Source organism: Ursus americanus, chromosome 13 (genome assembly GCF_024610735.1).
Source record: "Ursus americanus isolate L20-20 chromosome 13, mUrsAme1.1.p, whole genome shotgun sequence".
In the NCBI taxonomy this organism is placed as follows: domain Eukaryota; kingdom Metazoa; phylum Chordata; class Mammalia; order Carnivora; family Ursidae; genus Ursus; species Ursus americanus.
In genome coordinates, this window is record NC_142139.1 from 14,435,739 (window position 1) to 14,458,830 (window position 23,092).

Genomic DNA, 23,092 nt, shown 5'->3' on the forward strand with positions numbered 1-23,092 from the left:
AGACATGGCAGTGGTGGTGATGATGATGATGATGATGATGATGTGACTTTTTGTATCAGGGAAGACTCACAAGATTGGGGCAACACCAAGATAATGAACACCACTTTTGAAAAAAGGAATACCTAAAACATTAGCTGTAACTTTTATCAGCCTTACAATATATTTGTGAACTTCAGGATATTTTTGCTCGGAGATGGTTCTATAAATCAGGTTTCTTTTGTTTTCAGTGATGTTCCTTTTCACATGTTGTTTATGTATGACCAATAATGAGATGAGATATAAGGAAGCTGTTTTCTCTTATTGCCCTGAGACCAACTCGGCTTAAATTTAGAAATATTTTCCAGATTTAGAAATGCTTAGAAGTAAACTATAAAAGCATGAGGCCTGGGTGTAAGAGCAATTATATTTCCTTCTTTCATCAAAAACAAATTTAAAATGTTCATATGGATTTTACTATAGAACTGTGTTAGTTTTATATTAAAATACAATGCTAACACCAACTGTGGCAGTGATTTACACAGATTTATCACAGACTTTTAAACAATAAAAATGCTATTGAAGTTCTGCTATATTTACAATGCTACATTTATATACCTGCAAATACACCTCAATACTAATGATAAAATCTTATGGTTTTAAAGAGACACATTTCCTCCTGCCCACCCATCTCCATATATTCACAACCACAAGATGAGTTTTCATAAGCCATGTTTAGATTTGTGAAGGAAAAAAAACGAATATTTCCAGTACCTATTCTCTTGCCTTCCTTCTTTTCCAGCTTTGGGAGACACAGAAGCACTTAAATTTCATGCACAAATTAACGTTTGTAGGACCTGTGATCCATGATCACATGTATCCAATGAATTGGCTGCAACAGGTCAGAAGAATTTTGAGCCGAGTAATGTAGTTGCATTGTAAAGCACCGAGTAAAAGTGATCCACTGCCAATTCTCTCTCTCTCTCTCTCTCTCACACACACACACACACACACACACACACACACACACACGATATAAGATACACGGTCCTTAAAAGTAGCATTTAAACTACCCTGTATAACCCCAAGAAGGAATCACCAATGAATACTTTTATGCTGCAACTGTTGATCATGATTAATCAATAAAGTTTCCCATCTAGCCCAAAGAACAACAACGACAACAACAAAAAGAACAAGATGGAAAATAATATAAGCTCGTGATTGTGAGACAAGAAGGAATTCAAGATATATCAATATCCTGAATGTTAATACACAAAGATAATGATCATAAGAGGCTATCTGAACACACTCATATTACTGAATACCTCTTAAAATTAGGTAGCCCTGACTTCATGGGTACCTGAGAGTTTGGTCTGTTCCCAAGAAAGCACTTGAGCCATAATCTTTTATAGCAGAAAAACAAAGAAAAACACTTCCAAGTGGGTACCTGTACTCCAGTTTGCCAATAGGATTTTTCCTCTGTAACTATTTATGTTCTTAATTCTCAAACCTAAAAAAAAAAAAAATAAATTCTCATCTTTTCGATATTGCTGAATGGATTTAAAAGTTGCAGGATGTGAATACTAGTATATCTGAAATGCTTATAAATAATCATCTTTTGGATAAAGGTAACAGCACACAGTCTTCTAAGGACTTGTTTTGGTGTCAGTGCTTTGAAAAAAAAAAAGACTGTGGACCAGTAGGTCTTTCCACACCATTTTCTTTTTCTTTCTTTCTTTTTTTTCTTTAAAGATTTTATTTATTTACTCAACAGAGACAGAGACAGCCAGCAAGAGAGGGAACACAAGCAGGGGGAGTGGGAGAGGAAGAAGCAGGCTCATAGCGGAGGAGCCTGATGTGGGGCTCGAACCCATAACGCCAGGATCACGCCCTGAGCCTAAGGCAGACGCTTAACCGCTGTGCCACCCAGGCGCCCCTAAACACCATTTTCTAAAGTTTTCTTGACTATGAACCTTCAGCCTGATAAGGCCCAGCAGCTCTTCCTCATCAGTTTATGCGGCAACATGGAGACAACATGGTTTCAAGGGTAATTTCCAATTACAGCAGATCTGTAAATTGTGAGTCATCAAGATTATACAAAATTGAATTTGGCTTCTTTTCAAGTTTCACATTCATCACATAATCGGGATATGAAGCATCCATCCCATAAGAGGAGGTAGCATCCCAAGGAAGGAACGTGTTTAAATAATACACACACCCAATTTTACAGCTGTCCTTTTATATTCAAATGATATTAAACAGACTGTCATGTTAAATTGAAAACATTTTAGATCTAAAAATACCCTGTTGAAACAAATGACAGAGTGAGAAACAAGACCAAAATCTATTTTTATAAAATACAGTCTATAATTTCAGATACAAAAATGCTACATACAACCGTACTTAGATATCTTCTAAATTATAATCTGAGATTTATATTTTTTAAAGTTATCTCTGGTGAATTTCAAATTTAGTACTTTTACAGAGTTTAAATCTCTGGACTGAATCTTTATGTTTCCTTTTAAAACTGGAACTGAGCAAAAATATAATTCTAAAACAAGATTCCTGACCTCAAAGAACCGTGTCTTCAGATAACCTTTCTCCTTAAATCATTAGAACCAATTTCCTTAAAATTATACTTCTTCTTTTTGACTGAGCATTAAGTAGAAAAAAATCATGACTTGGACTTCATTTTGATTTTCTCCTGGTTTTGGATTCCTTTATACTCTTTTGACATCACTATTATATTTTATCATACCTTCTCCCAAAACAAGTTGCTCATTGTATGTTGCTTTCAAGTATGTTACCGAAATATAACCTAAAGGAAGAAATTAAGCTTCTTGCTTCAATTTCCCTTAAGCATCAGTGATAATTACAATCATAACAATTGCCAGATTTGTATTTTTTATTCTGGATTCCTAATTATATAGGACAATTGAGGGTAATTCAAAAGTGTTTCAGATTCACCTACTGCCAAGATTCTTGAAAACGTCTTTTGCAAAACAGAATGTTAATGCTCTGAGGACTCTATTACATTTGCACCAACATGTTCTGTGACTTTTATGGAATGAGAAGGTAAAGGGCTAGGTTCATCATAACTAATATTGTAATGCCACTATGTGCTGACACTCTGTCAGTCAACAAACACCGAGAACCTATTTTGTTTCAATTTTTAGTTATATGTATTTGTATATTGTTAATTTCTAAAGATAACCAGTATAAACTCGGGAGGATCAGTCTGATATATATTTAAGTGTCTGGTCCTGTACAGATCTTACGTAAGCTTGCAGACCATGAATGTCTGCATCTAAATGATTAGAGGAAATAATGTTTTTCTTATTAAGAATTGTCTAAAAGGAGAATAATTCAATAGATGCTTTAGTTCTTAAATACCTCTTTATTTTAAACTGAACTGTTGTAGGGAGCTATAAATAAGATCAACTTTTGGTCTGTTTCACAAAAGAGCAAGTTTTATCCTGTTATCGTATGCTTGATACTTTAAAAACTCTTGACCTTATCCTCATCTGCAATGAAATATTTTGGTATATTAATTTCTTTCTGGCTAAATCAGTAGTAGCCAGTTGTAATAACCAGCATATGCACACATGCACACACACACAAAGATGACAATAAAATAAAAAGGTCTAATAAAGTGTATGTTAATAAACTTCATTACAGAGACGTGCCCAAGAAGGAAAGCCATGACTCTTTTTTCCATTTTATAAAACAGAGCACGAGAAGTATTTTGCAAGGCTACAAAGTTTTCTTTTCCATTTGTACCATTTTTTGGTAGAAGTAGGATTTTCTTCTTTCTTTTTCTCTCTTCTTTTTTTGCATAAGCACCTACAAACTCTAAAGGTAGCAGATAAGAACTATGGGACCAGTGAATTGCTTTCAGCTACTTCTGCTATGCTAATCAGGTGAGAGAAATCTGGGTTTCCTATTCGAAGCCCTTCTAAACGGCTGAATTCCTTTACAGCTATACCATTAGCTGTCAGCTTCCCCGTGGATATTGTCCATGTGCACTTTGAGGTAGTCATTCCTTGTAAACTTCTTATGGCAAAACTGGCACTCTGCCAGTGGACGATTGGGATTGTGAGTCATCTTGTGTCGGATCAGCATTTTCTTTAGGCTAAAAGCCAAGTCACAAACCTAGAAAAGACCCAAAGAATCCAATCATATTATACTGAAAAACCTGAAGATATGCCGATTTATCATTTATACAATATACATTATGCATAGTCCTATTATCAAGTATGTACCGATGGGCATAAGAACAAAAATTGCTTGAAACAAATGGAATTTAACATCTCAACTAAAGGGTAGAGAAAATTAATTATAGTTCCCAAAAGCTGTTTGCATTTAATGTGTGTGTCCTTTATACCCTAACCACCCTCTCTCCTCCTCCACTACTGTATTTAAACATGTCTAGAGAAATAACTCCTTGGGAATAATATCTTTCTTCCCATGATGGAGTGTATTGACAATTTCATAGTAAACCTCTTAAACAAAATGCCCAATGGCCCAGGGCATCTCTCCATATGACATAAATAGCACAAGACGTGTCTCGCCAGCGACCCCTTCAATTTAGTCCCACTTGTGAAGTAAAAGGTTAACACTGCTTTAAGCATCCTAAGTGGAAGTTTATTACCCACAATTCCAATTCTTGATTTCTTATTATATACACTCATTTAACTAAGGCATCTAACATGTTTATTTCATATAAGCTCTGCCACATCACCAACACCTGGCCCAACAGATGTTAGCTATCTAATAATTACAAATATTAAATTACCACAGAAGATGTAAGGTCTTCCTGCCTCAGTACTTTCCCACTTCTCTTGATGTAGCTTCCTCTTACTGACTCCTCGGGGAAGCCTATATGATCTGTCTGCCAGAAGTCCTCGGTTAAATGCTTTCATAGTAGCTTCTACTTCTCCTTTATAAAACACTTACCCTGAATGTAATTAGGTGATTTTCTTATGTCTGTCTCCTTACTGGTCTAAGAAACATTAGGGCAAGAGTAGTCATTCCATTAATATTTGTTGAAAGAAAGAAAGAAAGAAAGAAAGAAAGAAAGAAAGAAAGAAAGAAAGACAGACAGACAGGAAGGAAGGGACGAAGGGAAGAAAGAAAGAAAGAAAGAAAGAAAGAAAGAAAGAAAGAAAGAAAGAAAGAAAGAAAGAAAGAAAAAGAAAGAAAGAAAGGAAGGAAGGAAGGAAGAAAGAAAGGAAGGAAAGAAAGGGAAAGAAAAGTGGTTAAGATGTTTGGTAGATAAAAGTCCTATGAGCAATGTAAGTACGCCAAAGCCTGTGGAATAATTCCAGAGAAATCGAAGAAGGTACCTAGAGAGATTATTTTCAAGTTAAAGAAACTCTAAATTTCCAAATTGTTTTTATAAGTATAATCAAAATTTGTTATTATAAATAACGTAGAATTATAATATATCCCCTATCTTCTATTTCCCTGGCTCCTTCTCTAAAGCCCATGTAATGAGCAATAGATACCAAATTCTTCACTGGCTTCCCATTGAAAGTAGATTCAAAATAAATTCCTTACCATGGTTCAAAGGCCGGTCAATTTGCTCTCCAACTTCACTTGCATCCCTTCCTTCTCACGATGCTCTAGCTTCACCTGCCTTCTTACCTCCCCTAATACCCAGACTTGTTCCCACCTACAGGCCTTGATTTATACTATTCCCTGAGCCTGGAATGTTCTCTCCCCCATGGCTGACTCCTTCTCATCCTTTAGGTTACTTAGAGTTACTTTCTCAGAGACTTCTTCCTGAAGTATTCTTTTATGCCTCCCCCTCATCCTTTTTAAATTTTTTCCCAGTCTTTATCATAGAATGCAATTAGGTATTTATTCAGGTCTATTTGCTCAATGTCTATACCCCACAGGAATGAGCGGTCTGTGAGTACAGGGGACATAGTGTCTTGTTCACTTCAGTCTCATTTCAGTATTTGGCACAGGAAGTAGGTTGAAGGGCTAACATCAGCTTTCATTATATGCCAGGAACCATTCTTTGCAATTCATAAAATAACTTGTGCAATCCTCACCTCACCCTTTTAGGTAGATACTAGTACTATGAACCCCATTTTACAGAAGGAAATTGACACTTTCACTTCAGTGTCTCAAGCAGGTTGCCCAAGGTCACAGAACTAGGAAGTGGTTTCCAGGATTTAAACCCACGCAGTGTGGATTCAGAGTCTTTGTAACCCCAAGGACAGACTATTATTAAAGGCTCGAACTTCAAACAAAGATATGTGAGCTAACTGTACTTTTTCCATTTGCCTGGCTGACACCATTTTTAAGGAATAAAAACCTCTCTGAAAAAATAAAGGAGGTTCTCAGACAGTTCAACTCACCAGTGTGTTGTGAGGGATACAAGTTCAAGTTCATTTACATGGTCACCATGGGAAAATTACAGCAGCAGCAAGCTAGAGAAATGGAAAGGAAGTGGAGCAAGATGCTGAAGTCATTGATAATGGCTCTGAATTAAGGAGTCCTCGAAGCTCCAACAGGAGCTGGGATGAGAACAACCCAATGGATTTTTGAATGAGGGCCCGAGGATTAAATGTCAGTAGAGGGTAGCTGATGTCACAGTTGTGAAAGTGACTACCTACACGTTAAAAGCTATGTTTTCATGACCTTAAACAGTCATTAACAGACTTCAAACTGATGTTCTGTATAAATCGGTCAAATACAAGGACATTCATGGTCATTTTAAAATTATGGGAGAGCAAGAAAGAATTCAAATAGTCAACAGGAATGCTTCCTTTTCTTTATTTCCACCTGAAGTTCTTAGCAAACCCTTCCACCTATTCCAAATTAGTATTATTCACCTGCCAAAGAACAGGAAAATATTTATTCTTTCTCTAGGCTAGCAGTAAGCGGATTTTGTTTTAAAATGAAGTGAAACAACACATTTATCAAAGTACCTTGAGAGAGAATATTAAAATTCTATATAAACATCTTTAATTAACATTTATCAATCACATACAATGTGCCTTGCCACTTCAGTTAGAAACAGAATAACAAAGAGCACTCTGTCCTGCCCTATGGAGTCCACAGTCCTAAAGAGAAATATTTTCAATGCCATGAACATACTGCTAGAAGAAGGAACAGAGGAGAGGACAATCAAGTCTTCCTAGATGTACAGGTGTTGTCAGGTCATAAGGTGGGGAATGATATCCCAGGGAGATGGAAGAGAACGTGCAAAGGTAGAGGGTTGTAACGAGCAAGGCTCATGTGGGGAAGTGAAAACAGTTCACTAAGGCTGAAGAAATAGATTATTAGAGCAACAAGCTGAAATAAATAAATAAATAAATAAATAAATAAATAAATAAATAAGAGAAATAACTTGAAAAAGATGTTAGAGTTGAAGGCTGGAGCCAAACCCTGGAGATCCTGGTAATCATAATAAGACACTAGAAGTATCTTCAGCAAGTGGTGGAGATTCATTAAAGGATTCTAAATAGAGACTAAAACTAAAATATCATTTAGTCAGCAAGCTTGAGTCAGCAAGGCCAATACTATTATTCCACTCTAAGCCAGAAATGATTTGGATATGAACTAAGACAGGACTTATTGATTCATTGATTTATGCTCTTAAAAATATTCACTAAATGTTTCCTATATGCCAGGCAATGTTCTAGGCCTTATGATACAGCAACAAACAATAAAGAAAAAAACGCTGTTGTCATGGAACTTATAATACATAATAAATAATTAGACAAACAAATATGTGATATTCAGGTAAGTGCCATGAAGGAGAAGAATATGGGGTGATGGTTATCAAAGTAATGGAAATAAGAAAGAGAAGAATTTGAGCTGAGAACTGAAATAAGTACAGGAGAAGGCCATAAAGATAACTTGAGAAGGGTGTCCCAGACAAGGGAAGCAGCCGCCCCCCCCCCAACAACAACAAAAAGACCTATTTATTGGAATATAAATGTGTCTGCATGTGTCTGAAAAACAGCAAGGAAATGATGTGGTCAGAGTGAGGTGGACAGTGGTGGTGAAGTGAGAGCAGTAGGGATAGGAGGGTGGGGGTGCAGATCCATAGAGACTTTCAGACCATGGTGAAACTTTGGTTTTCATTCTAAATGGGATGGACAGTCATTGGAGGGTTTGAGCAAATGAGTAAAATATACTACATATACAATCTACATCTAAAATATATAAAATCTGACTCAGGTTCTAAAAAGATGACTCCGGGTGGCAAGCTTAGAACAGACTGGGAGAAGCAAAGATCAAAGACAGATAAATTAAGAAACTACTGCTGTATTGCAGGAGACTAAGATGGTAGTTGGGGAGATGTGAAAAGTGTTCAGATTCTCAACTTATTTTAAATGTAAAGCCAACTGGATTTGCTACTGGATTGGATGTCAGGAGTGAGAAAAAGAGAAGAGTGAAGGGGGCAATGGCAATTTAAAAAAGATAAAAAGTTTGAGAAATACATAGAAGGAAAGACTGTCGGGAATTACTGGGACTGAACGGGAGCTACTTGGGTTTGAACCCTAGACTACTGACTTCGCCAGTAATAAGTGGTAGAGAAGAGGCAAGTCACTCAACTTCAGTGAGCCTCAATTGCTCCACAGAAGTGGAAATAATACCTGGGTATTTCTGGGGTGTAGTGGAGATGAGAGAGAATATATATAAACTGGATCACTGTGTCTTTCCCACAATAGAAGCTCAACTAGATGATGCTATTGGTCATGGCTTAGGGAAAAAGTATCTGGCACGAGGCTCAGAGCTTTGGTTTGAGTTATTTGGAGACGGTGGAGCCCTCAGAGAGATGTACATGTTGAGTGACTGAGAAGGCTGGGGAGATACTGATTTCAGTGTGGAAGATAGGAGAGATGTCTTATAAGCAGCTTCAAAATACCTGCCTAGGGTTCAGAAGAGAATTCTAGGCAGGAGAAAGAGAGATTTGGAAGTCATCACCATGGGGATAGTAACAAAGATACTAGAAGCTCAACAGCTAAGGCATGCTGGGGGAGCTGCATGGGGTGGAATGCCTGTGCCTAAGGCGCTAGTGTTGATGAGTGAAGTGGCATTTGAGCAAACTTATAACGAACTGAGAACAACATAGATCAGTTTTTTCTTTACAATTTTGCTCAAACGCCACTCAAATGTCATTTGTGTGTGTGCGTGTGTGTGTGTGTGTGAATGGCAGGCAGTGTAAACAAGAGATGGAGAGGACTTTCCAAACAGAGGAAGTAGTGCATGTAGCCACATGGAACAAGGGTCAGGGATGCAGAACAGCATCACTGCTTTAGGAAATTCAGTGTTAGTACAAGTAAAATGTAGACTACTGACAGATAAGAGATTAAGATTTAATAATAAGAATTGACAAAAAGAATAATTTTTCAGTTAAGTAAGAAGGTGGATTTTACCCTGTGGGTTGTGAGACACTATCACAGAGAGGCACATGATTAAGTTTACTTTGAGACAATCACATTGGCACATGTCTACTGACACCTGAGAATTAAAAAGGATTTTTAAGAGAATACTATGAACTGTATGCCAATGAATTAGATAACTTAGATGAAATGAACAAGTTCCTAGAAGCACACAAATAACCAAAACTGATTCAAGAAGAAACAGAAAAACTCCAGAGACCAGTAACAAGTAAAGAGATTGTATCAAAAAAACAAAACAAACCAAACAAGAAAAACCCAAAAAACTTCCCAACAAAGAAAAGTCTAGAACCAGACAGTTTCACTGATAAATTCCACCAAACCTTTAAAGATGAATTAACACTAATCTCCTCAAATTCTCCCAAAAAACAAAGAAGAGGGAATACTTCCTAATTTGCTCTGTGAAGCCAGCATTACCTCCATACCAAAGCCAGACAAAAATATTAAAGAAAACTTTTTGAATACAGATGCAAAAATCTTCAAACTAACAAAAAAACAAAAAACAAAAACTCTAACAAGCCAAATTCAAAGGTATATTAAAAGGATTACAAGTCATGACCAAATGGAATTTATCCAGACTGCAATGGTAGTTCAACATAAGAAAATCAAACAATGTAATACACCACATTAACAGAACAAAAGATTAAAACAATTATCTCAGTTGATGAAGGAAAGCCTTTGACAAAATCCAACACCCTGTCTTGATAAAAATACTGAACAATAGGAGAGAAGGGAGCTTCCTCAACATAATAAAGGGCATTTATAAAAAACTCACAGCTAACATCACATTGGTGAAAAGCCGAAAAATAATGCCAAAGAATGGACCCCTACTTCACACTATATTCAAAAAATTGAAATAGATCAAAGACCTAAATGTAAGAGCTAAAACTATCAAACTCTTAGAAAAAACAAACAAACAAACAAACAGGAGAGTAAATCTTCATGACCTTGAAATTGACAATTCTTAGATTTGACACCAAAAGCATGTTGCGAAAAAAGAAAAAAACAAACAGATAAATTGAATTTCAACATTGAAAAGCTTTTTTTTTTTTTTAAGATTTTATTTATTTTAAGTCATCTCTGCATCCAACGTAGGGCTCAAACTTACAACGGCCATATCAAGAGCTGCCTGCTCTCCCGCCTGAGCCAGCCAGGCACCCCCAAAACTGAAAAGTTTCATGCATCAAAGGATATTATTAAAAAAGTGAAAAGATAATTTATGGAATGTAAGAAGATGTCTAGTATCTAGAATATACAAAGAACTCTTACATTCCACAACAAAAAGGCAAATAACAGAATTTTAAAATGGGAAGAAGACCTAAGGAGATATTTCTCCAGAGAAGATACAAATGCCAACAAACAAGTATATAGAAAGATGCTCAATATTATTAATCCTTGAGGAACTTTAATCAAAGCCACAATGAGATATCACTTCACATGCCCTAAGAGGACTATAATTTTAAAAAACAGGAAATTAAAAGTATTGACAAAGATGTGGAAAAATTGGTATTCTCGGGCATTGCTGGTGGGAATATAAAATGGTACAGCTGCTATGAAAAACAGACAGCAGCTCCTTGAAAAGTCAGAATCATCATATGACACAGCAACTCTACTCCTAGGTCTGCGGCCCAAAGAATTTAAACCAGGTACTTAAGCACCTGTATGCACATCTCAGAGCAATTCACAATAGCCAAAAGGGAGAAACAACCCAAATGCGCATCAATTATGAATAGCTAAACAAGTTGTGGCATATACATACAACGGAATATCATTCAGCCATAAAAGGGAATGATGTACTGATACAGGCTACAATGTAGATAAACCCTGAAGACATTATGCTAAGTAAAGGAAGCCAGTCACAAAGGTCACATCCTGTATGATTCATTTACAAGAAATAACCAGAATAGGTAAATCTATTGAAATGAAAGAAGACTGGTAATTGTCAGGGTCTGCGGAAAGTAGGGAATAACTCCTTAATGGGTATGGAATTTTATTTTGGGACATTAATGTTTGGGCATGAGATGGAGGTGACGGTTGCACAACACTGTTAATGTACTCAGTGTCAATGAATTGTTCACTTTAAAATGATTGATTTTATGTTATGTGAATTTCATCTCAATTAAAAAAAAACATTACTTTGAAAGGGTGGTGAACACGTACACTGGAGATTGAATGTAATAAAACACAGGGAGGGTTTGGGCTGTGCACTGCTAGTGGAAATAGAAACTGAGAGGAAGTAATAGATTTGAGTGTTATTTAGGAAGGAGAAAGACGGAATGGGTGAGAAAGGACAACTTCTATCCAGAATGAGTAGGTTAAGAGGATAAAATTTTGGAACAAAGACACCCAGTTCTCTCTCTGAGCATGCTGCATTTCAGGGAGGTTTTGGAGGCATTGTATCTCTACTCAATGGACCAGTTTGAGCCACAGAAAAGGATCAGAGAGTTTTGAAAATATGATAGAAAGAGATGATAGGGGAAGGGAGGGAAAACTGAATGGGAAGAAATCAGAGAGGGAGACAAACCATGAGAGACTCTGGACTCCAGGAACCAAACTGAGTATTGCAGACCAGAGCGGTGAGGGGGAATGCGGTAACTGGGTGGTGGGTATTAAGGAGGGCACGTGTGGTGATGAGCACTGGGTGTTATACACAACTAATGAATCACTGAACACTACATCAAAAACTAATGATATACTATATGCTGGCTAATTGAACATAATAATAAAAAAATTAATTAAAAAAAGAAGTAAATAGAAAAAATCATGCTTGTAACATTACAGTTTTTTTTGTTTTTTTTTTTTTTTTAGTAAATATCATGGCCAAGTTTAGCTTAGGAAGTAGTCAACAAAAATATTTCACATAAATGAAAGTTGAGTTGAATGTGATGGTAGGAAGGTGTCCGTACACAGTTAATATTTAATTTCCATGTCCCATCAGTTATTTGTGTAGCTGTACAATTTAGTAATCTAAATAGGTTTTGCCTATAAGAAATTGTTTCCAGTAAAAGCACCAATGAATTAAACCAACTGAAATTATGAAGCTGGGGCTGTACCTCCGGTTCAGGATAGAGCTCTACGTGCTTTCTCTACAAGTACTTCTTGCCTTAAAGAAGTTCACTGTTCATAAGTATTTTTATGAGTAGACCCACTGGGAGGACATTGCTGCCTTAACCTTACCACCAAAGTTTCATGGAAAGACAAGGAAAACATCTTGTGTCTGTGAGTTTCCTTTCATGTGGACCGCTTACTCCATACTTTTTCCTTTGGGATATGCCAATGGGACAAAGTCCTCGGGTTTCCCTCCACATTTAAAGATAATTCTCTACTGTGCAATTTCACACACAACTTTAATGCTGCTTCTTCTACTGAGCTACATTAATACTCTTCTTGCTATTTTTGTGTTGGAAATAAGCATCCAAGTGTTTTCCCTAAAGCCGGTACCAATCTTCTGTCTACTGTCAATCTTACACAGAATCGTGACACCGCTCATTGAGAAACCAAATTTTCCCTTAATTAATTAACACTTAGATTAATTTTACTGACAGTGGTAGTATTTTTCCTTTCATAAATACTGTAAACAACTATGTTGATAATTTCATTTCAATTCAAGTGTCATAAACAGAAAATCTAAACAATTAGCAATATTATTTAAACAAAGGAGTTTGTTCATGTTTTAGAAATCCATAGTTAGGCTGTAACAAAATAAATAATATCTATGACCAGTGAAATCTCTGGTTTAAGTGTCATTAACCTGTCAAAGATCTGGGGAGACACATGAAAGCTGCCTTGAATCATCATGCACTTATACCTTGAAAGAACAACTCAATTGCATTAAAAAAGCGTGCAAGTGTGCCTTAAAGAAAATCAGAGTTTATTTGCTGCCAGCAAACTAGGATGAACAAAATTACTCAAAGTGGTTACACAGCTTATGCAATCAAAAGATATAAGCAGCACAAGACATTAATAGAAAGACCAGCACTGCAAAACACACACACACACATACACCCACATAGATGCACAGATGCAGACACACACACACACACACACACACACACACACACACACACACACTCTTCCAGCGCATTCTGTTACTGGAGGACACTGGGCAAAGAGAAGAGAAACCAAACTCACGTCGCACTGAAAAGGTTTTTCTCCAGTGTGCGTCCTCTTGTGCTCATCCAGGCCTCGCTTCTGGCTGAAGGCTTTGCTGCACTCTGAGCACTTGTACGGCTTCTCCTGCGGTCAATGGAAAGAGATCGCCATGAATTCGAGTGAACTTAGAGCCCTCCTTACTAAGGTGTACGTGGAGGGGGGGTATTTTATCTAGTTCTGTAGGTGCTGTGGCAAATCCAGACGGGTGCCACGAGTTATTTTAAGTATTCAGGAGAAATGGCACTACTCACCATCTGCTGGGAAACTGAACTACACGCTCAGGGCAGTTCACGTTCCAGCGTTAGACTGTACGACAGTCTTTAATTACGTCATACCTTTGCAAGGCTGGCTTCTGAATGATGGACATGATCCAACTACTAAAACAACTGAACTCTTAGGTTTTCTTTTGGTCTTGGCGGGCTGCAAAAATTCCCTGAGATACTAAGGGCATCACGGACCAAGAGAGTTTGGGACCCCTGATCTAGATGGTACAAATTGTTTACTATCTCAGAGGAATTACTGAGAATGAAAACTTCAGAACAAAACTGTCATCAGATTTCGGGGGTAAGTTTAAAAAACTACAGCTCAACTGTGATTTAAGTATTTTCATTTCTATTGCCCAATCTTTCTTTCCTAGGTAGAACATTCTTTTATAAAATCTAAGTTACTTTTTTAAATGAGGCATTTTTAAATTGTTTGTTATAGACTCTTAAGGAAAAAAAAATATCTCCACAGGAAAAGAGAAAATGTCCACATTCCTCATCCACCTTTGATACCAGGCACTTACATCACCAACCTTTTCACTTGGAAAGAACTGTGAAATAAATTAACATTGTTCCACTAAAACAGCCCATCAAAAAACAAAACAAAACAAAACAACCCCCCCAAAACAGCTGGTTATTACTAAACAGTGCATAAATAAAAAGATTTGAGGGAAAAAATGAGGTTTAAAGTAAACTTGCAATGAGATTTTTTTCCAAACACATCTTCAAAAATGTTTTAAATAGTTTTTTAGATTGAGGTTGTGTGTGTGTGTGTGTATTTAATTTCCTGTTATGTACATAAGTTCCATGCATATTTTCTCCTTAGTATTTAAGAGTATTATAAACATTTTCAGACCTACAAAACCAAACCGACATGTGTCTGTCTACCAGCTAGCTCTCAAGGAATCAAACATTACCAGGACAGGTGTGCTTCTCAACACATCCCCACCCCCACTCCCTAACTGCAGCACCTGTCCATGTCCTCAGAGGTGACTGCTGTGCTGGATATGGGGCTTACCATTCCCTTGTTTTTCTCTATATTTTTACTGCACATGAATGGAAGGATCTCTAAGTAAGACATAGTATTATTTTGCCTTTTAAACTTACTTATATAGTATGATACTAGATGCAAACTCTGTGAGTTCTTCTGAAATTGACTTATTTTTGCTCAACATTACCTTTATGAGCTTCTAGTCCCCAATTTCATTTGGTTAACACACGTTGTTCCTACTCACTCATTTTTATTTTTTATTTTTATTTATTTTTTTTTTTTTTAAAGATTTTATTTATTTATTTGACAGAGATAGAGACAGCCAGCGAGAGAGGGAACACAAGCAGGGGGAGTGGGAGAGGAAGAAGCAGGCTCATAGCGGAGGAGCCTGACGTGGGGCTCGATCCCGTAACGCCGGGATCACGCCCTGAGCCGGAGGCAGACGCTTAACCGCTGTGCCACCCAGGCGCCCCCTTACTCACTCATTTTTAATACCATATCGTATTACATTCAATGGCTATGCTCCATTTTGCTTATATACATTATCCAGTGATAGGTGGTTCAAGTTTTTCCAATTTTTCACTCTTACAAATTTGCTCTGGATTTTTTTGTACATGTTTACTTGAGTGAAGATCAGTGTGATCCCCTATGGTATGTATATCTAGAAGTGGGACTGCACCTTCAACTTTTCTAGAAATGGCCAAACTCTGCACAGTGGATAAACCGTTTTACACTCCAACATCCAGTATGTTCTTATAATTCTATCACTGTATTTTACAAATTCTGAGACTCATGAGGTACATGATGAGTGTATATAAATTTAAAACTATTATGTTCCTAGAAAATAGGACCTTTTATCATGTTGAAGTGATCTTCTTTACCAGTAATAATTCTTTTTACTTTAAAATTAATTTCATCTTAATATACCTATAAAAGCTTTTTAAAATTAGTATTTGATGGGGGGTAGGGAAATTGGGGAGATGTTGGCCAAAGGGTACACATTTGCAGTTAGAAGATGAGTAAGTTCTGGAGACCTAATGCACAGAATTGTGATTTATAGTGAACAATACCGTCGTATGTATTTCAAAGTTGCCAAGAGACTAGATCTTAAATGTTCTCAACATACATGTGCACACACGCACACACACAAAGGTAATTACATGACATGGTGGAGATTTAGCCAACACTATGGTGGTAATCGTATTGTAATATATAAGTGTATCAAATCAATACCTTGCACCCTTTGAACATATATAATGTTATATGTCAATTATACCTTAGTTTAAAAGAAAGAGGCAAAAAAAATAAAATTAGTGTTTGCCTGGTATATTCATCTTTTTACTTTCAGTCTATATCCTATCGATGAGGAGTGTCTCCATAAACTGTTATCAACTGGATCTTTTTAACCTACCCTTATCTCATTTTTTTTAAGATAGCAAGTTTTGTTTCTTAATATTCATTATCATTTATTATAATTACTGTTATGATAACTATATTAGGGTATTTATCTATTAATTTTGTTATTAAAATATATTTGAATATATTTCTAACATTTTATTTTGTGTATTACTTTTATCTTGCCAATCTTCTCAGGTTTTTTTCCCCCTGTATTTTCTTGCATGTTTTGGATTGATGATTTCCCCCTTGTATTATCATAGAAGTCATGAACACTATTTCTATCTCTTAATGGTTATCCTTAACGATTCTACCATTAATTTAACACAATCTAAAGTTTATCTGTATGTTTTCCCTCCTACTGAATAACAAGTCCTGCAGAATGCTCCTGTATTACATGTTATATGTAACAGTATCTTATTTGTGTCTTGATTTTTAATGCCCGATACAGAATCATTATTACTTTACACATCAGTGTGGTTTAGTTTTATACATGCTTAACAATTTCTTTACTTTTCATGCTTTCTTAACTGAACTTCAGAGGATCTGATGATGGTAAATTGTTTTTATTTGATTGAAAATGACTTTATTTCTCATTTGTTATTAAGTGAAAGTCTACAAATCCAATTAGATGTATAACAGACTATTTTTCACGTCTCTTAACCATTTCCATCTCTTGTATATGTAATTTCTTTAGATTCAGTTGATCAATTATCTTCAGGTATGAATAACTTGCTAACAGGATCATTTGAGTTTCTAATTTCCATTATATTTTAGATTTTTGTAAGTTATTTGGTTCTTTTCAATTATGCTTAATTTTTGACAAAATCTTGTTTTTTACTCATGTTGCTTATGTCTATTTAAAAAATATTCTAGACATTTGTATAATTTACCTCATCTGATAAATCATTATCTTAAGTTTTTTGGAAATGTAATTCTGCTATTTGCGGTTTCTCCTGTCTCCTGCTCATGGTTCTTGTTTCCTTGGGTGTTTCTGGAATTTGGAATCATGGGCTCCTGTTTGGTGGTCTTTATCTGTTAAAATTCTGTGACCCCTAGATTGAGGGTAAGTCCCTCCATACACCATTTGTGTTTGCTTCTGCCAGGCATTCTGGTATGCTATTAATCAAAGACCATTTTAAGTTTATTTCTTGCCTTAGGGTTTTCTGGTCAGGGAAGCATTTTAAGTCTGAACTCTAAACACACTTGAGGGAGAGATTTGTGGTTACAAACTCCAAGGAGAACTCTTTTTCTCTAGCCAGTAATGACTCTGAGACAGTTAAATGTCCCAAGCACCTCTGTTTATTTCCAGTTCCTGATTTCATTTTGAGTATCGCTTTTCTAGGGTCCCAGCATTGTGGTGGGATGTGGTTCCATCTTGCCCTACCACCTACGCCCAGCGCTTGCCTCCCTTTCCGTCACCATTAAAAACCAACCCTTGAATGTACAGATCCTGGCAAACGCCCTGAAGGTGTTCTCATTCTTAACTTGACCTGATCACCCTGGCATTTGGCTGCAGTTCGCTTTGTTGGATCCTGGGGATTACTGTTACTTCCCCCCTCCCCCCAAGTTCGGATATCTGCTATTTGCTTTATTACATCCAGCACGGATAGGTGTTTTACATAGGGTGTCTGTATTTTATTTTATTTTATTTTATTTTATTTTATTTTATTTTATTTTATTTTATTATTTTTTAAAGATTTTATTTATTTATTCGACAGAGATAGAGACAGCCAGCGAGAGAAGGAACACAAGCAGGCGGAGTGGGAGAGGAAGAAGCAGGCTCATAGCGGAGGAGCCTGATGTGGGGCTCGATCCCATAACGCCGGGATCACGCCCTGCGCCAAAGGCAGATGCTTAACAGCTGTGCCACCCAGGCGCCCCGGGCGTCTGTATTTTAAATGACTGCTCAAGGAAACAGAAAAACATTGCATTTTTCTTGGCCGTCCGAAAAATATGTTTACTGCATTTGTCAGCTAGTCTAAATCAATACAATCTCTTTTCACATATTGCATGGTTTTTGGTGCCTGTTATTTCTTCAAATATTGCCCAGTTAAAAACAACCAAACAAACAAAAAACAACAAAAAACTTGAAAATGTAGTTGTAAGTATTTAAATGAGAAATTTCTTGGAGTTGCTGGGACTTTCATGATATCCAAACGTTTTACTTAAACTTATATTTTAAAAATGTATAAAGATATATCAATATGATGATATGAAAAGAAAAAAAGGAAAGCTCTTCTCCCTACAATTTATCTGTAAAACAAGATCTTGTGAAGAAGTAAGAGGCACATCACTGTGGCAGCCGCAATGACAGGTAAGTATCTGGCAGAGAACAACCTAAGACAGGACCAGTTATCTGGATGACATCCTAAGAGAGTGACGGGAAGTTTCCAGGAGGAAAAGGCAGTGAAAACCAAGGTCTGAGCATCACTGATTAAGAACATCCTTCTCATTCATTCCTAAATTTCCTCTTAGCAGGTACTGTCTAGGTAAGCATCCTACAGTGCCCCATGGGTACTGAGAAAGGTTCCAAACCAGTGTATGGAGATTCTGGAAAGGCAGAGGGGTTTTGCAGTTATCACAAAAGTTTTCAAAAACCCAAATGTGTATTATGCATTGGCTAGGATTGAATAAATAATGTTTTATACACACACACACATATTCGCCCACTCATATATTGGTATTTTTCAAATGTTTGTAAATACCGCTGGTATTAACCAAATACTGATTATTTCAATATACTTTATTTACAAATGTCACTGAAATTATATTACCTTCACTTATCCATTTTCTCCTATAAAAGACATTAAAAGTACAACCACCAGCATGTGCTTCTATGTGTGTGTTGGCAGGAAAGTTGGGGTTGAAATTTATAATGTTAGAAAGGTTTCTCCAATTTAAAAAATTGAGAATTATAGTTGGGAAAGGGACCCATTTAATGAAGCAGTTCTGTATCTGCCTGGACTCACTCTTTTCTACCAGGAACCATTTGAAGCTGAAGGTTCCCTGGGATTTTGTCCTAAGATTATTAGCTCACAAAGGACTCTACAATCACACTTCTAAGTCAGTCTAGAAAGAAAGGTTCTCTGAGTCCTTAGGTCATAGCAAAGTATAGTAAGAAGAAGCCATATTTGCCTTTCATATGTCTGTCCATCTATTTTATCCGCAAGTCTTAAACAATCTACAATTTTCCTGAAGAAATTACAAGGAAGGATATAATTCCTGACAGATTCGGTCAGAATGCCATATTGTGCTCCTTGGAAAGAACTTTAATGCCCACCCTTGAAAAGATTCCATTTTTTAAAAAAGATTTTATTTATTTATTTAGAGAGCATGTGTGCAAGTGCATGTGAACAAGTGTGGGGAGGGGCAGAGAGAGAGGGAGAGAGAATCCCTAGCAGATTCTGTTCTGAGTGTGGAACCTGACACGGGGCTCAATCTCACGACCCTGAGATCAGGATCTGAACTGCAATCAAGAGTCAGACGCTCAACCAACTGAGCCACCCAGGTGCCCCTGAAAAGATTCCAATTTACAGTGAATGATGCCAAAGCAAGTATGACAGAATTCCTGCTCCAGTAAACAGCTGTTATACCAGAGGCAGAGCCAGAAGATCACAGGGCATTCATCTCAAATTTAAGAAAACCAAATGAACTGAAATAAGAAGAAAAAAACTGCATTTTATTTTTCAGGAAAAAAGAAACAATACAAAACCCTCATCCCCCTTCTTTACTAATTTCTTCCCAATTATTCCTAGTCTGCCATATGAAAGAAATACCACCTTTCACATGGTAAACATAGTTGGGCATAGATAATAAGCTACACCTTCACCTTTTCTTCCTCTCCTTTTCTCTGGAAATTGTGAAAAAAATCTATGTCACCTCTGGAGCATTCCTAAATATTCTTAGCCCTAACTTCTCAGTCCAGAAGCATCCATGCTTGTGTGAGAGGAAGGAAGAGAACTTCAATTTCTAATCTTCGCTGCCTGCCCTTACCATATGGTTCACTGAGGATGACAGTGGTTAGACAACCAGAGTGGTGGACACAGCAAGAGACCATGTGACACAGAAAGCTTAGGAAATCTTTGAGTTCTTATTGTCAGGTTAGGCAACAGAGGTGAGGCTGAGCTCTCTGCTACCATCCCAAGTACACACTGGAAAACAATCTGCGGGCTGGTGTGGCCAAAGTGTTTACGCAAGTTCGGATACTGTCGGACTTCCAAAGGCCCCATTGCTCCTCCCCCACGAAGAACTCATACACTAGCAACATTTTGACATTAATCATCTTATAACTCCACTACCTGTCTTCCTCTATCTCTTCCTCCATTACAAAATCTTTAATATGGGCACAAAATCCGATTCAATAAAACATCATGGAAATTGTAACACTTTCCAAGGGGAATCTGTAGTATAAATTACACATTTTAACTCATTAGCGGGATTTAACCGGAGACAAAATGATTAGGTCCTTGATTAGTTCTGTTTCTGAATGATTACACAGTTTAACTGACAAATAGCTTGTCCTTTGTCATCATAACTGGGGAATCATTACTAAATGGAGGCAATCTATTTGTCAGTTAAACTGTGTAATCTGTCAAAAGCAGAATTAATCAGTAGTCTAATCAGTTCTCTTTAATCAAACAGCATTTGGCAGAATTCATTCAAAAGGTAGGATTTATAGAGCTCCACACCCTGTACCTTGTTATGTAGCTAATAATAAGTCCTATTTTTGTATTGCTAATGACCATCTACATAAAAAATAACTTCAAATGTTATATTTTTTCCCAATAAGAACTGAATTAATAAATCTCAGAATCACTTTAGAAACAAAGTCACATTTTTAATAAATCTTGGAGGGATCTGAATGTTGAAGTTCTTTAAAATAGAAATTTATTGGTGGTTTCCTGTTAGGACTGCTTGCCAGGATAGGTAAAGAAGCATGTCCTCCACTACAAAGACTACCAAAGACAAGGGTGGATCATGGGTAGATTATCAGCATGCCATAGGTGGGTATTCTGAATATTACCTTGGTTGTTTTTATGTTAGGCCCAATCAAATAGAAACAGAAAATATGGCAAGTGAGCGTTTTCCCTTGTACTCAGAGGTTAAGATAAATGGTTTAAGGAAGTCATAGGATGATGGTTAATAAATACTCTTTTGTGACAGTGGTAGCCTGACTCCAATAAAATTGAGAAATAAAAATCAGTAAGCAATTGAAACAGGCAGACTAGTGAGGATGAGGAGGACTGGCAGAGCCTGTGGTATTCTTTTTTTTTTTTTTAAAGATTTTTTTTTTTTTTTTTTATTCATTTGACAGAGATAGAGACAGCCAGCGAGAGAGGGAACACAAGCAGGGGGAGTGGGAGAGGAAGAAGCAGGCTCATAGGGAGGAGCCTGATGTGGGGCTTGATCCCGTAACGCTGGGATCACGCCCTGAGCCAAAGGCAGACGCTTAACCGCTGTGCCACCCAGGCGCCCCGCCTGTGGTATTCTGAACATATATAAACATAGCTGGCTTATGACAGGGTTCAACCTGTGAGCAAAACACTGGCTTCTTGGTTGTTATATAGTACGTGGATATACCTGATGGACAAACTCTTCCCTATTTGTCTTGCTCAAAGCTACACCAAGCAAGGCCAGAATGTCCATGGTGTTAATGAAATTACTTCCATGTGAGTAACTTGGACAGCAAATACAATTTGAAAGAAGAAACTCACTGAAGAGGAATCAGATGTGGAAATAAGTCTCTCTCTCTTTTTCTCTTTCTTTCTTTCTCTCTCACACACACGCACATACACACACACATACACACACATGCACACACACAAGTATATTAGGATATACAAGTTATCTCTTGTTCCAAATTAATTTTATTTGATTATCTTTTCTAGACTAAATATTTCTAGCTATTCATATTTTCCCTATTAAAGTTCAGAAAAATGACGACTTTCATCAGATGATCATTTCCTACTTCTAACTTTAAAAGAAAATCTTAAAAACCTCATGAAGCAGGGATTTGGTACGAATTTCTTAAATACGAATTTTTTTTTTTAAAGATTTTTTTATTTATTCGACAGAGATAGAGACAGCCAGCGAGAGAGGGAACACAAGCAGGGGGAGTGGGAGAGGAAGAAGCAGGCTCATAGCGGAGGAGCCTGATGTGGGGCTCGATCCCATAACGCCGGGACCACGCCCTGAGCCGAAGGCAGACGCTTAACCGCTCTGCCACCCAGGCGCCCCTTAAATACGAAATTTCTAAATAAACAGAAATTTTATAAATTTCTAGTTCCCCATGTTCTCAGCTGCTGCAGCAGTGGCTGACTTTCTCCTGTTGGGCACGTTACAAACTCTGGCAGAGATGAAACACGCAACTTGTGACTATATATAAAAGCATCATGTTTCTATACCATTTGGGGCAAAGTCATTTAACAGTCAAACTCTTCCATCTGCAAAAGGTCTTGCTAATTTCCGAAGTAGAATGTGGAGACTCTTGTGTAAGGGCAGGTCACATACAAACAGCCTTAGACTCTGGTCAGCCTGCACCCTGGTAAGACCCATTTGCCAAATCTCCTTAGGCAAGGCACAGACAGCATAAGCCCTCCACTGTGGTCTAGAGCAGGGTTTCTCAACCTCAGTACCACTGACATTTAGGGCCAGATAATGCTGTTTTAGGGAGCTGTCCTGTGTACCCACTAGATGTCAGTAGCATATACCTCTCCCCTCTAAGTTTATTCTCCAATTGTGCTGACTCAAAATATCTCCAGACATTGCCAATTGTCCCCTGGAGGGCAAAATCACAGACGTGCCCTACTGAAGAGTACTTCCTGATTTATCTGCAGTGAAAGACTGTGTTGCTCTCAGTGGCTGCTGACTGATACTTTTGCAAAGTA

The 23,092-nt window shown here is 37.1% G+C and overlaps 1 protein-coding gene across 4 annotated transcripts in view; it reads right to left on the reverse strand.

The window, feature by feature from the left end:
- Positions 1-2,306: 2,306 nt before the first annotated feature.
- The window catches only part of PRDM5 (PR/SET domain 5), a 193,889-nt gene continuing 173,103 nt past the window's right edge, over positions 2,307-23,092 (reverse strand). For all 4 annotated transcript variants that reach the window (XM_045799063.2, XM_045799061.2, XM_045799062.2 and 1 more), the window contains 2 exons: positions 13,533-13,637; positions 2,307-4,128 (listed from right to left, as the gene is read on the reverse strand). In XM_045799063.2, the coding sequence (XP_045655019.1) occupies positions 3,964-4,128; positions 13,533-13,637 (270 nt within the window). In that variant the 3' untranslated portion in view covers positions 2,307-3,963. The remainder of the gene's footprint in view (positions 4,129-13,532; positions 13,638-23,092) is intronic.